This window comes from Sarcophilus harrisii, chromosome 2 (genome assembly GCF_902635505.1).
Source record: "Sarcophilus harrisii chromosome 2, mSarHar1.11, whole genome shotgun sequence".
NCBI lineage: Eukaryota > Metazoa > Chordata > Mammalia > Dasyuromorphia > Dasyuridae > Sarcophilus > Sarcophilus harrisii.
Window position 1 is genome coordinate 32,806,599 of NC_045427.1, and position 16,357 is coordinate 32,822,955.

The window sequence follows — 16,357 nt, forward strand, 5'->3', positions numbered from 1 at the left end:
CTACTCTCCTTATCATTCCCTCATTCTCTTAACCAAATGCCAGAATACCTTTCTTGGACAAAATTAACATCCACATCTATCTTGTGTATGTGTCTATTTCTTCCCTTTTCAAAATGCTTCAGATGAGATTTTCTTTTTTTTTTTTTTTTTTTTTATTTAATAGCCTTTTATTTACAGGATATATACATGGGTAACTTTACAGCATTAACAATTGCCAAACCTCGTTCCAATTTTTCATCTCTTACCCCCCCACACCCCCTCCCCTAGATGGCAGGATGACCAGTAGATGTTAAATATATTAATATATAAATTAGATACACAATAAGTATACATGACCAAAATGTTATTTTGCTGTACAAAAAGAATCAGACTCTGAAATATTGTACAATTAGGTTGTGAAGGAAATCAAAAATGCAGGTGTGCATAAATATAGGGATTGGGAATTCAATGTAATGGTTTTTAGTCATCTCCCAGAGTTCTTTTTCTGGGCATAGCTAGTTCAGTTCATTACTGCTCCATTAGAAATGATTTGGTTGATCTCGTTGCTGAGGATGGCCTGGTCCATCAGAACTGGTCATCATATAGTATTGTTGTTGAAGTATATAATGATCTCCTGGTCCTGCTCATTTCACTCAGCATCAGTTCGTGTAAGTCTCTCCAGGCCTTTCTGAAATCATCCTGTTGGTCATTTCTTACAGAACAGTAATATTCCATAATATTCATATACCACAATTTATTCAGCCATTCTCCAACTGATGGACATCCATTCAGTTTCCAGTTTCTAGCCACTACAAAAAGGGCTGCCACAAACATTCGTGCACATACAGGTCCCTTTCCCTTCTTTATAATCTCTTTGGGATATAATCCCAGTAGTAACACTGCTGGATCAAAGGGTATGCACAGTTTGATAACTTTTTGAGCATAGTTCCAAACTACTCTCCAAAATGGTTGGATTCGTTCACAACTCCACCAACAATGCATCAATGTCCCAGTTTTCCCGCATCCCCTCCAACAATCATCATTATTTTTTCCTGTCATCTTAGCCAATCTGACAGGTGTGTAGTGGTATCTTAGAGTTGTCTTAATTTGCATTTCTCTGATTAATAATGACTTGGAGCATCTTTTCATATGACTAGAAATAGTTTCAATTTCTTCATCTGAGAATTGTCTGTTCATATCCTTTGACCATTTTCCAATTGGAGAATGGCTTGATTTTTTATAAATTAGAGTTAATTCTCTATATATTTTGGAAATGAGGCCTTTATCAGAACCTTTGACTGTAAAAATATTTTCCCAGTTTATTGCTTTCAGATGAGATTTTCAAGCCTATTCTGTAACCCTATTTTCTAAAAAGTTGTGCTTGCATACTTTTTATGAAATAGTTTTCCCTCTTCTTCCCAGAATATTCCTTTTTTCTTTTGAGATTATCCCATTTCCTCTAAGTAGACTCCTTTAAACTGCCCTAAGAATAAAAAAGTTGGTAGAAGTTATAAGGAATATATTTAGAAATAGAAACAACTTAATCTTATTAACTTCCTTATTTCTCACTCATGCTTATCTTTTTATGCTTTTCTGAGTGTTTGTTACATTCTCTATTCTAGTGGTCTTTTCATTATGAATGCTTGAAAATTTTCTATTTTATTACATTTCCCTCCTACCCTTCCACTTTTAACTCAATATTTCCAGGTAGACCATTTTTTGGTTATGAGCTCCTTTGCTATCTGGAATATCATCTCCAAGCCCTCTGTTCCTACAGCTTACATGATTCTTACTATCTTCAATGGTATTTAAATTTTATCGGTTTTTAATGTCCCATGGAATCAATAGCTTGTATTTTGACAAATTATGGGTTTTGGAAGTTATTTTCTTCTGTGAGATTTTTTACTTCTTTTAACCAGTTGGTCAATTTTGATTTAAAAAAAATTGTTTCCTTCAGAACATTTCTGTGTATCTTTTACCAAGCTATTAATTCTGGTGTTATAATTACTCTTATTTCTTCTCTCAAACTTTGCTCTACCATTCTTACTTGATCTAAATTTTGATCTATGAAACAAAAAACTTTCTTGAGCTCTTCAAGGAATTCTTCTTGGGTTTGTGTCCAATCTGCATTTTTCCTTTGAGGCTTTTATTGTAGAGATTTGTAAGTCATTGTCTTTGAGTTTGTTTTGAGCTTCCCTGTGCCCACAAAAGCTTTTATTGTCAGATTCCTCTTTTGTTGTTTTGTAGTTTGCTCATCTTTCTAGCCTATTTCTTTGAATTTAAATTTTTTGTTACTGTTGGGTTCTGATCACCTCTGAAAGCAACTATCTAATCTGGCCTTTTTTATGCTTCATTGCTTCCTGAGGTTAAATTTAGGGACTTTAAAGTTTTTTGCTTCTTCTAAGGTAGTGTGATTCAGGGAAAAGTCAGATCACTGGCCTACTGGTTTACAAGCTGTTACCTTACCTTAACTAGGTAACATTATCTTCTCTTTTGTCACTATAACTGTTCCTCTCTGCCCTGACCCTACTACTCAGAAGTGAGGAATGGGTGGTGGAGCGGTCAAATGGCATCTGATCCTGCACCTACTGCTAGCATAAAGGTCCCAAGGAATCTTTTTGACAAAACATTCAGTCCCCTTATCTTTCTTGGACACTATTCAGCACTGCTGAATTCATTCGCTTTGCACTGCATTATTGGCCAGTTCCCACTTATATACTTTTCTGACTTCCCACATTCCTCTTGGAAATTAGTCACTGTGACTTTTTCTTCACTCTAGTCACTGTGACTTTTTCTTCACTCTGAGAATTCAGTTTGGTGCTCTTAAAAAATCATTATAGAGTGTATGTGTTGAGAGAATTCAGCAAAAAAAAAAAAAAAAAAAAAAAAAAAAAAAGCTGACTTTATTCCAACATCCTGCTCTGCCCTGTGATTCAGTAGGAATTCACCAGGGAATTCATATTCATTATAACATTCATCTAGTATGATTTCTCTGATGCATAATAAAAAACACCCACAGTCTAAATATGTTCCCAAATAAATTGGTTTCATAAGGTTTTTTCCTAGTAAGAATTCTCGGAGGTCAAGTATGTTCTACAGAACCACTAAAAACATTCTCATATTTGTGTTTCTCTGCAGTATGAATTTCAGGATGTCAAGTAAGTTTGGAGTTCAGGTGGAAGACTTTCTCAAATACATTACATTCATAACTTTTCTTTCCAGTAAACATTGTCACTGTATAAGTTTTGAGTTGTAGAAGAGATTCCTATAAAACTTAGATTCATAAGGACTCCCTCCCTCTAGTAGAAATTCTCTGATGTACAATAAGCTGGATCTTTTTCTTGAAGACCTTCCCAGATTTGTTACATTCTTTTATTTTCTCTCATTAAAGTTTTACCCAGTGATAGAGTAAATTTTGAACTCATGCAGGTGGTCTTTCAGTACACATATATTCAAGTTTTCCTACAGGATGAATATTCTGGTGCTGAGTAAGCTGTCTCCTCAGTCTAAAAGCCTTCCCACATTCATTACATTCATATGGCTTCTCTCTAATATGTATTTTCTGATGTAGAATAAAAGCCTTCCCACATTCATTATGTTTATAAGGTTTTTCTCCAGTATGAATTTTCTGATGTTGAATAAACTGTTTCTTCAGTCTGAAATCTTTCCCACATATGTTACATACATACAATTTCTTTCCAGTATGAATATTCTGATGTTGCATGAAATCTGAATTCCAAAAGAAGTCTTTCCCACTTTTATTACATACAAATGGTGTGAATCCAATGTGAATTCTCTGATGCTGATTAAGCTGTGGTTTCAATCTGAAAGTCTCCCCACAATAATTACATTCATAAGGTTTCTCTCCAGTATGTATTCTTTGATGGTGACTAAATTGCTTCTTCAGTCTAAAGGTCTTTCCACATTTGTCACATTTATAAGGCTTCTCTCCAGTATGTATACTCTGATGTTGCATGAAATCTGAATTCCAAAAGAAGCTTTTCCCACATTCATCACACACAAATGGTTTTTCTCCAGTATGAATTACCTGGTGCTGAATAAGCTGTGGCTTCAGTCTGAATGTCTCCCCACAATTTTCACATTCATAAGGTTTCTCTCCAGTATGTATTCTCTGATGGTGATTAAATTGTTTTTTCACTCTGAAAGCCTTCCCACATTTATCACATTTATAAGGTTTCTCTCCCGTATGAATTCTCTGGTGCTGAATAAGCTGCGTCCTCAATCTGAAGGCCTTCCCACATTCATTACATTCATAACGTTTCTCCCCAGTATGAATACTCTGATGTCGAATAAAATCTGATTTTCCAAAGAAGCCTTTCCCACAATCATTACATACAAATGGTTTTTCTCCATGATGAAATTTCTGATGCTGAGTAAGCTGTGGCCTCAGTCTGAAGGCTTCTCCACAATGATCACATTCATAAGGCTTCTCTCCAGTGTGTATTCTCTGATGTTGAATAAATTGTTTTCCCAGTCTAAAGGCCTTCCCACATTCATCACATTTATAAGGCTTCTCTCCAGTATGAATTCTCTGGTGCTGAGTAAGCTGTGTCTTGAGTCTGAAGGTCCTGCCACATTCCTTACATTTGTAAGGTTTTTCTCCAGTATGAATCCTCTTATGTTGAGTAAGTTCAGCAATATGACAGAAGGCCTTCCAACATTCATTACATTCATAAGGTTTCTCTCCAGTGTGAATACTCTGATGTCGCATAAAATCTGAATTCCGAAGGAAGGCTTTCCCACATTCATTACATTCATAAGGTTTCTCTCCAGTATGAATTCTTTTATGTCGAGTAAGTTGTACAGTAAGGCGGAAGGCTTTCCCACATTCATTACATTTATAAGGTTTCTCTCCAGTATGAATTCTCTGATGTCGATTGCGTTCTGAGTTGAAATAGAAGGCCTTTCCACACTCCTTACATTCATAAGGCATCTCTCCAGTATGAATTTTCTTATGTGCCTTAAGAGATGTACTGCTACTTAAGATCTTCCCACATTCATCACATTTATAAGGCTTCTCTCCAGTATGAATTGTCTTGTGCTGAATAAGCTGTATCCTCTGTCTGAAGGCCTTCCCACACTCCTTACATTCATAAGGCATCTCTCCAGTATGAATTTTCTTATGTGCCTTAAGTGATGTGTTGCTACTTAAGATCTTCCCACATTCATCACATTTATAAGGCTTCTCTCCGGTATGAATTGTCTGATGCTGAATAAGCTGTATCCTCTGTCTGAAGGCCTTCCCACACTCCTTACATTCATAAGGCATCTCTCCAGTATGAATTTTCTTATGTGCCTTAAGTGATGTATTGCTACTTAAGCTCTTCCCACATTCATTACATTCATAATGTTTCTCTCTAGTATGAATTCTTTTATGTACATTAAGTTGCACAGTAAGGCGGAAGGCTTTCCCACATTCATTACATTTGTAAGGTTTCTCTCCAGTATGAATTCTCTGATGTCGATTACATTCTGAGTTAAAATAGAAGGCCTTCCCACATTCTTTACATTCAAAAGGTTTTTCTCCAGTAAATTTCTTTCTCTCTGAAAAGAAGAACAAAGGTTTGATTAATCCTGCCTTTTTCCCCTTTCCCCAAGATTTGTAGTTCAAAAGTTTTAGAGTTACTCTCTACCATTCCAACCTGAAAAGATCAGTTTCAATGTTCTTTCAATATAGATCATAGTTTATCTTTTGTGAAAACAAAAATTAATTGACTCAAGATGAAATTACCTGAAGGAATGAATAAGACAAAATGAAATAATTTGGAAAAATTAACAAATAGTCATCAGATTAGCAAAGATATTTTAAAATAATAATTTTTGGTAGTTATGCTAGAAAAAGGTTCTTGCTCAGCTGATACTACCATTTCTCTAAAAAATATAACAAGTTAATGCTACAAAGCTGTTTACACTCATTGCTCTAATGTTCACACTACTAGGTCTATATTTTTAGAATCATTAAAAAAATTAGTATTACTCTGAGGTACTAATACACAACTTTCAGATTGGTTAAGATGAAAGAAAAAGATAATGATAAATATTGGAGAGGATGTGGTAAAACTGGTAGAATAGTGAACTGATCAACCTATCTGGAGACTAATTTGGAGTTATATCTAAAGGGCTATCAAACTGTGCATACCCTTTTATTCAAGTGTCTCTACTGGGTCTGTATTCGAAAGAGATCATAAAAAAGGAAAATTACCTACATGTGCAAAAATGTTTATAGCAGCCCTTTTTGTTGTGGAAAGGAACTGGAAACTAAGTGGATGCCCATCAGTTGGGGGATAGCTGAATAAAATATGGTATATGAATGTTATGGAATATTATTATTCTATAAGAAATGATCAGCAGGATAATTTCAGAAAGACCTGGAGAGACTTACATGAACTGATACTAAGTGAATGAGTAGAACAAAGAGAATCAAAATAGATTATGTGATGATCAACTCTAATGGATGTCTAACCAAAAGGTGATTCAGGCCAATTCCAAAAAACTTGTGAAGGAAAAAGTCAACCGTATCCAGAAAGAGGACTGCAGGGACTGAATGTGGATCATAACATAGTGTTTTTACCTTTTTTGTTGGGTTTTTTTATTTCTTGGTTTTTTCCTTTTTGATCTGATTTTTCCTGTACAAGATAAATGTGGAAATATGTATAGAAGATTTTCACATTTTAACATATATTGGATTACTTGCCATCTAGGGGACAAGGTGGGGGTAAGGTAGGGAAAAAAATTTGGAACACAAGCTTTTGCAAGGGTGAATATGAAAACTATCTTAGAATATATTTTGGAAAAAAAAAGCTATTATTTTTCCAAATATATGCAAAGATAGTTTTCAACATTCACCTTAGTAAAATCTTGTGTCCAAATTTTTCTCCCTGCTTATTACCTTCCTACTTTCCCAAGACAGCAAGCAATTTAATTTAGGTTAAACATGTGCAATTCTTCTTAATATATTTCCACATTTATCATGTTGTACAAGAAAAATCAGATCAAAAAGGAACAAAAACAAGAAAGAAAAACAAACAAGCAAACAACGACAAAAAAGTGAAAATACTCTGCTTTGATCTCACATTCAGTCCCTTAGTTCTCCCTCGGGATGTGTATGACACTTTCCATAATAAGTCTATTGGAATTGCCTTAAATCACCTCATTATTGAAAGGAGCCAAATCATCATATGACCTTATTATTACTGTGTACAATGTTTTCTTGGTTCTGCTCACTTCACTCTGCATCAATTCATGTAAGTCTTTCCAGGCTTTTCTGAAATTATTGCTCATCATTTCTTATAGAACAATAAGATTCTATTATATTCATATCCTATAACTTATTTAGCTATTTCCCAACTGATGGGCATCCACTCAATTTCTAATTCCTTGCCACTACAAAAAGAGCTGCTACAAACACTTTTGCACATATGAGTCTTTTTTCCTCTTTTATGATTTCTTTGGGTTGCAGACCCAGTAGAGACACTGCTAGATCAAAGTATGACCCAGTTTGATAGCCATTTGGGTATAGTTCTACATTGCTCTCCAGATTGACTGGACCATTTCATAACTCCACAAACAATGCATTAGTGTCCCAGGTTTTCTCACATCCCCTCCAAAATTTATCATTATCTTTTACTGTCATCTTAGCCAATCTGAGAAGTGTAAAGTTATCCACAAAATTTTACTAAAAGCAAGACTTAAAAATATTTATAACTGTTTGTGAAACAGTACAATACTTAAAACCTACACGTTCAATGATAGAATTATGGTTAAATAAATTGTCATATGAATGGATCATTGTGCCTTTTTAAAGATAAGCCAGGATGATATATAAATTGACAGTCTGAAGAATTTAGCCTGTGATTAAATGCTTTAAAAGGAGCAGCAAAGCAATATAATCATTTTAAAATACAGAAGAAAATACAAGAAGACTTAAAAGAAAAAAAAAAGCCATATTAATATTTTAAATAACATGCTTATTTTAAAAGAAACAATGAATGGATGGAAATGAAGCTGGAGAATGCCTGCATAAGATAATCTTCAAAAAGTCTAAGAGAAATATTCATTCTGTATTGAGACAAGTTTCTTTGAGAGTAGAGTTTCATGTAAGTAAAGAGTAACTGCTCTTAAAAAAGTAATTGCTTTTTTAAAAACTCAGTTCTTTTCAATAGGACCAAGAAGCTTTAGTAAGACCCCTTTGTTCAACATTTTATAAGAATTTTAAAAGAATCAACAAAACTCTAGTTTACAATGATTCATTTGCTTAATTTTATGTAGTCACCTGAACCGTTGCTTCTTGGAATATGTGTCTCTGGCATCCAAGATGCTTCCTTTCTTTCCATTCTGTAGATCACCTCTGGTTTGGAAACAGCAAAACCTGCTCATTAAAAAAGAAAAAGTGCTAGGGATGGTAATTTTAAGAATTCTACCTTAAAAACAAATGATTTTAAGACTCCATCCTATTCTCAGTATACAATGTGAAAATGAGGATGTAGAATATATGTCATATCATCAACATCACTGCTTATGTTAACTGATTTTGCCTGAAATTTCTTTCTTTTCTTTTTTCTTTTTTTTTTTTTAAACTAGGGAATGTACTCAATAGGCTGGTTGATGAGAGAAATCGAATTTTTTCTTTTAGGTGGAGGGGAAGTAAGGAGAACTGATATCAAGTAAAATATCCATAAAATTTAATAAAATAATCTTATAAAAGCTTAAGTTCTTTTTTGGGAAAAAAAGTGGGCATACAAGGAAGACCACAAGGATGGTACAAATATATTATTATGTATCACAGGGGAGGACTTAGGAAAAATAGTTCATATGACATGCTCCTTTCTTAGGCAATGGGAATACTTCACATGATGATCTTGGATTTGAAGCAACACAGAGAGTGTAGGACAATAACAAATCAAAAAGTCAGTTTCCATTCATATTAAGCAAAGACCTTTCTCCCTGGAAATAGATAGCAAAAGTACTCTGTCTCTTGGCTGCAAGAAGATTGGGAATATCTTTCTTTCTTTTCTATGCCAAAGAATAACTATTAAAATTTTGAAAGTCTCCATACCAAATATCAAGACTTCAAGGCTCTTACCCAAAGAGACCAAGTTCTTATAATTCTCCAGCATCACATCTCTGTACAACTTCTTCTGAGATGTGTTCAAGTGTATCCACTCCTCCAAAGTAAATTCTACAGCCACATCCTTGAATGTCACTGATTCCTGAAATACCAAAAATGTTTGGGTTACTCTCTGACTGTTATGAAGTGTGAATGAAAAGTACTTGACAGTAAAGATTAGTTGATTCATTTATATGAAAAACAATACAGTGCTTGGTATATAGGCATTTAGAAATTCTTCTCCCATTAGATTGTAAGCTTCTAAAGGGCAGGAGTCCTTTTTGCATTCTTTTGCATCCTTAGCACTCAACAAAGTGCCTGACACATAGTAGGTGCTTAATTAATACTTACTGTTTTTAGTGATTCCAATGACTTCAATTTTACAACCTATACCCATGGCTCCTACTTCTACCCTCTGAGCTTATGCAGTGTATTTATATTTTCTACTTTCTAAAATAAAACAATGAAAATGAAATATCATGTGGCACTAAATTTTTCTCTTGAAGATTAAACAATCTCAGATCCTTTGAGCAATCACCATGATCACTTCACCACTAAAGTAGTCACCTTCTCAAAAAAAAAAAAAAATGCATTCAATATTTTATTCTTCTCCAGATGGATTTAAAAAAACTATTAAGGGAATTTCAGTGCCAAGGTGGCAGAGTGAAGAAGGAAATCCCTAAAGCCCTCCTGAAGTCCCTAAAAACATTTTTAAAAGTCTCAGAACTGATCTAGGAACAGGGAAGGAGTTTACCAGCATAGCAGGAAAAGGTTTATCTCACTAGGGTGGAAGGGCAGGCACTGAGGCCAAGTTAAAGGCAACAATAATGCCCTGAGACCTAATACAGGAAGCTTGGAACAGTGTAGGAAAAGAGCCTACTCTTATCTAAAAGAAAAAGTTACAAAAGAGTCAGGGAAAAAATGAGCAAAAAAACTAAAGAAAAGTTATATTTCTATGGGGACAGGGAGGATGATCAAGGCAAAAATTTAGCAGAAGACAAGTGTCAAAATAGCAACATGTGAAATCTGAAAGGAAAACATAAATGGGTCTAAAGTCCAAAAAATCTTCTGGACACTTTAAAAAAACAAATAAAAGAAGAAACATTGGGAAAAGAAATGAATAATATAAGAGGATTAAGAAAAAGAGTCCACAGCTGGATAAGGGAAACACAAAACATAGAAAAAGACAAACAAAAATTCACAATAGATAATTCCTTAGAAAACAGAATTAGTCAAATGGAAAAAGTAGTACAAAAGCTCACTGAAGAAAACAATTCCTTAAAAATCAAAATTGGGCAAGTGGAAGGTAACAACTCCATGAGACTTCAAGAAACAATACAACAAAATTAAAAAGAAAAAAAAAAAAAAAGAAAACTTGAAATTTCTCATTAGAAAAACTACTGATCTGGAAAATAGATCCACAAGAGATAACTTAAGAATTACTGAACTACCTGAAAATCACCATCAACAAAAGACCCTGGACACTATCTTTCAAGAAATTATCATGCAAAATCCCCTTGATATTCTAGAACCAGAGGGTAAAATAGAAATTTTTAAAATTCACTGATCACTTCCTGAAAGAGATCCCAAAATGAAAACTTCCAGGAATATTATAGTCAAATTCCAGAACATCCATATCAAGGAAAAAATCAAAGAGAAAATACTGTAAGCAGCCCAAAAGAAACAATTTAAATATAGTGGATTACACAAGAGCCAGTAGCTTTTATGTTAAACCATAAAATTTTGAGTTAATATTCTTATTCTGGAAGGCCAAAGAACTAGGATTACAACCAAGAATCACCTAAAACAGCAAAACTGAGGATCATACTTAAAAGCAAAAAAAAACAAACAAAAAACAAACAAAAAACAATTAATGACAAAGAGGACTTTCAAGCATTTCTGATGAAAATACCAGAGATGAATAAAAAATCTTACATTAAAACGTGATGCAAGTAAAAACATAAAAAGATAAACATCAAAAAGAAATAAGGGATTTAATATTAACTGTTTACATTACCATGGGAAGATGATACCTGTAACTCCTAAGAACTTTATCTTCTTTATGGTAGTTAAAAGAAGTCTATACAAGCAGAGAACACAGGTATAAATCCATAATGTTGGGATGGTCTCAAAGACAAAAAGTAGATAGGTGATAAAGAGGAAGACTATAGAATGGATTAAAAACCAGAATCTAATACTCTATTACTTATAAGAAAAAGATCTGGAGAAGGAAAAAAAAAACAGACAGAGTTAAAATAAGGGCTGTGACAGAATCTATTATGCTTCAGTTGAAGTAAAAAAGGTAGGGGTAACAATCATGATAGATACAATTATGATAGATAAATAAAAGCAAAAACAAACCCGATTAAAAGAGACAATCAGGAAAGTTACTTAAAGGTACTATAGATAATGATACAATATCAATATTAAACATGTATGCAACAAAAGGCATAGCTTTCAAATTCCTAAAGGAAAAGTTCAAGAAGTTACAGGAGGAAAAAGCAAGACTACATTAGACAGATACCTTAATTTTTTTTTTTCTCTCAGAACTAGATAAATCTAACCACAAAATAAATAAGAAAGAAGTTAAGGGGATGAACAAAAAAAATTTTTTTTTTAAGTTAGCCATAATAGACTTCTGGAGACTACTAAATGGGAACAGAAAGGAGTATACTTTTTCTCAACTATGAATAACACTTTCACAAAAATTCAAAGGACAAATTCAAGGACAAATTAAAAGTATTCAACTAAACATCAAAACAAAAATTCTGAAAATCAAAGATTAATAAAATTGAAACTAAAAAGTCACTTGACTAATAAAATTAACAAATGCTTTAATGAAAAGCCCATAAAAGCTAATCCAGTTGTTAATTTGATTTTTAAAAAATAATTAGTATCAGAAATGAAAAGATAGCAGCATCAACAATGAAAATGAAATTAAAAGTTATTATTAGGAGTCATTTTTTTTTTGTCAAAAAGTTAATAAAACTGACAATTGAAGTGAAATGGATGAATTCTTACAATGATATAAATTTCACAGAGGAACAGAAAGCTCCATATTATAAAAGAAAATTAAACAAGCCATAAATTAATCCCCTATGAAAAAATTCCCTGGACCAGATGGATTTCAACTCTACACAATTTTTAAAAAACAATGACTATCCATTATTATATGAATCATATGGGGAAAATGATAAAGAAGAAATCAAGCCAAATTCTTTCCTGACACATGTTTTTTAGTAACAAACCCAGAGTGAGCAAAAACAGAGAAAGAAAGGAACAAAACCAATTTCCCTAATGGATTTCAAGATAAAATTTAAAAATATATTAGCAGGAGATTGCAACAATGTATAATAAGATCATATGATATACTGGGCAGTATTTATACCAAGAATGTGAAGAATGTTCACATCAAGAGATGTAAGAAAAGCTTTTTTTAAAGTGTAACACCTATCCCTACCAAAAAAAAAAAAAAAAAAAAAAACATATAAATAAATGAAGTCTTTCTTCATATAACAAGTAGTATCTATCAAAAACCAAGAGAAACATCTGTAATGAAGATAATCTAAAAGTCTTCCCAGTAAGAGTAATGGTAAGTCAAGAATAGCCATTATCAACACTTTTATTCAATAACTGTACTGAAATGCTAATTACAGTAATAAAACATGAAAAAGAAATTGAAAATTCTATAACAAGGAAACAAAATTATTACACTTCACAGATGACATGATGATACATTTAAGAGAACTTTAGAGAATTAACTAAAAATAGTTGAAAAAATGAAGAACTTTAGCAAAATAGTTGGATATAAAGTAAACCCAATGAATCATTAGCATTTCTATTTATTCCCAACCAAACCCAGCATTAAGAGACAGAATAAGAAATTCTATTTAAAAATCATTTCAGACAATTTGGAACTATGCTCAAAGGATGACGAAACTATGTATACCCTTTGATCCAGCAGTGCCACTACTCAATCTGTATCCCAAAGAGATCATATCTTCCCAAAGAGAGAAAAGGACCCACATGTGCAAAAATGTTTGTAGTAGCTCTTTTCATGATGACAAAGAACTGAAAAATGAGTATTAGTACATTAATTGGGGAATGGCTGAATAAGTTATGATATATGAAAGTAATAGAATATTACTGTTTTATAAAAAATGATGAATAGGCTGATTTGAGAAAAGCCTGGAAAGACTTACATGAAATAATGCTGAGTGAAGTGAGTAGAACCAGGAAAACACTGTACACAGCAACAGCAAGATAGTGTGATGATCAACTATGACAGACTTAGTTCTTCTGGAAATTCAGGGAGCCAAGGCAGTTCCAATAAATTTTGGATAGAAAATGCCATCTGCATCCAGAGAGAGAACTATGGAGACTGAATGCAGATTGAAGCATACTATTTTCCTTTTTTACTTCTGTTTTTTCTTTCTCATAGTTTTTCCCTTTTGCTCCGATTTTTTTCTCCCAACATGACTCAAATGGAAATATGTACAAAATGAATGTACATGTATAACCTAAAAAATAAAATATATAAGAACTAAAGACAAAACTGCAAAATAAGCATAAAATACTTGGGAGTTTTTCTGCCCTGTTAATACCCAGAAAACAGGTAATCATAATCATTTTTCACACAAATAAAAACATCTAAATAAATAGAAAAATATTCATTGCTCATGACTAAGTAAATCATTCCATCTCAATTAATTTACTTATTCAATTCCTAACAAATCAAACTATCAAAGAATTTTTCCTAAATGCCTAAGAAAAATTATAAAATTTATCAGAATGAACAAAAGACCAATAGTATCGAGGAAATCCATAAAAAAAAAAAAAAAAAAAAAAAAAAAAAAAAAAAAAAAAAAAAAAAAAAAAAAAAAAAAAAAAAAAAACAGGAAGGCAGTCTAGCACTATCAGATTTTAGACAATATTTAAAGGTAGTTAATTATCAAAACAGTTGGTAAGGGCAAAGAAATACAGTGGTCGATCAGTGAAACAAATTAGGTACATAAAATCCTAAGGAAAATGACCATAATAATTTGGTGGTTTGAAACGCCAAGGATCTAAGTGTTAGGGGTAAGGCCTTACTACTTGATTAAAAACCGCTGATTTAAATACGAAGGATGACGACATGAGCGAAGTAGGAAGAATTTGGCCGTCATTTATTGATAATATTGATAATATATAATTTATTGATAATATTGATAATATATAACAGAGGAGCCCAGACCAGCCGGTTTCCGTCCTGCTGTATGTGACAACAAAGCCTCTTCCTTTGAGCCACCTGGCCTGTGGGCAGGCAATTCTCATCTGTGCGCCTGCTCTAAAGTAAACAGGCCGTCATTTCACTGTGGGAGGACAACTAGGCGATCTCCAAGTATCTTTTTGCTGTGAATCTATTTCCTCCTATGGCTACGAGTTCTGGGTTCCAGCACAGGAAGAAGCGGGCCCGGGTTTCACCTCAGTGGTCACTCACCTGACCAACCCTGGCGATCACTCCCGGGGCCATCGCCTCCTCCTCGGGGACACCGCGGAGCCGAGATCCTGGGGGGCAAAGGAGGCGCATGAGTAGGAGCCCAGGACGGGGGCAGGGTCGCAAGGAGAGGTCACCTCCCCTCAGGAGAGGAAACTGGCTTCAGGCCGACACTTCCCTGAGGACTAATTAGGAGGCGGCCAGAGGGCCCTGAGGGACCCCCCAGCCTCCTGGAGGAGGCGGGCCCAGATGAATGCTGGGAGGAGATCTCAGGCCCAAGGAACTTCTTCCCGAAGGACGGTCTGCACAGAAGGGAGGAGTCCTGAAAGGTCTGTCAGGAGCAGGGGCGGGACTTTGGATGCGGCTCCGCCTCAGACTCCGCCCCCGGAATTCTGCGCATGCGCAGCCCCGGGATTACCCGGGTAATGCTGGACAGGGCTTTCTTCGCCCCCAGTGGACTCCCTTCTCTGTGTGCTACCCCAGCAGCTGGCTCAGCCTTCGGCTGGGCCCGGCCCCGCTTCCCGAATCCCACTTACCCTGTCCCAAAAGGGTCAGAAGAGAGAAGAGGAAAAGTGTCACAACAAAGCATAACGAGGGCGGGAGCGGAAGTGACGCCACAAGGAAGTTTAACCCACTTTGGAAAATGTCCTCGGGTGAGCACAGCCTTCTGGGAATTGTAGTCTGAAGGCTTCAATGTCTTCCGCGTAGTTTGGGGGATCGGTCTGTGCCCTATCTGGAATGCCGCCCTGCCCCGCCGGTTCTGGGCTTGCTTCCTCATGTTATCTCTTGCGTGGTCTCCCAGCCCTTATGCCCTTGGGGAGTCACTGGTCTTAAAAACTGGAGGGGCCTTGGGGATCCTTCAAAGCTGCTTGCTTACTCCAGCCGACAATCAGCAGCGGTCAAAGAACTCTTGATTTCTTAATTTCCTACTTTCATTTACATTTATATAATTATATGTATATATGCATGTATAACATTACCATATATTTAATGTATTTTGCATAATAACTTAAAATTCCACTGCCTTTATAAGGACCTGTAGAGAGACCGGATAAATTAAAGTTAACCAGCAGCTCGGTCCTAGGATTAAAGAGGGAGAGGGAAGAGAGAACCTCTTGCTGCATGGAGATGAGATTGTTAGTTGGGACCTGAAGGTAACCCGGGAAACCAGGAGATGCGGAGGAGGGATGAGGGGTCACCTACTGGAGATGGAGCGTGGTACCTTAAGGTAGCGCAGAAAGAAAGCCAGGGAGCCGCGGGCAGGTTAGGGAGACTTTAGAAAACCTCGCGGAACTTTACATTTGATTCTGGAACAGAGAACTATTATTGTATATTGAGGAGGGAGCTGCCGTGACCGAACTTAGAGGATCATTGAGCAGCTGCGCCGGGATGGGGGACAGACTTCTGGCAGAGACCACAATCTTTTACCAAGCCTGGGCGTGGAAGCGGGGCGGGGAGCATTGTCGGAAGAGAGAAGGGGTTCGGTGGGAGAAATGCCAGGATTTACTTGACTGCTGATTAAAGAGTCAGAGTGACTTTGTGCAAGTACATGAGCTCCTTATTCCTCGTCTGTGAAACGAGAGTAATGGCTCGCTCTTGCTTATATTAATAATCAGTATTCAATAGTGTGGAAATTATACTTTTTCCGTCTTATTTACTTGTTTCAAGCCCGGCCTTTGAAGGACATTACTGATATCGCCCCCAAAATTTACCCCACCTGGATTAAATTCCTGCTCATTGTGTTCCACTCAAGCCAGTCTGTTTTGAAGATAGAT

At 35.2% G+C, this 16,357-nt stretch overlaps 1 protein-coding gene and 1 gene segment (V, D, J or C); both read right to left on the bottom strand.

Moving 5' to 3' along the window:
• The window catches only part of LOC100935631, an 824,790-nt gene that overhangs the window by 379,997 nt on the left and 428,436 nt on the right, over positions 1–16,357 (bottom strand).
• On the bottom strand, positions 4,316–15,106 carry LOC105749134 (zinc finger protein 829-like). The gene is given in 5 exon segments (XM_012540492.3): positions 4,316–4,704; positions 4,706–5,544; positions 8,273–8,368; positions 9,083–9,209; positions 14,586–15,106. Coding segments are annotated over 5 exon segments (1,470 nt in total). The 5' UTR covers positions 14,676–15,106; the 3' UTR covers positions 4,316–4,386.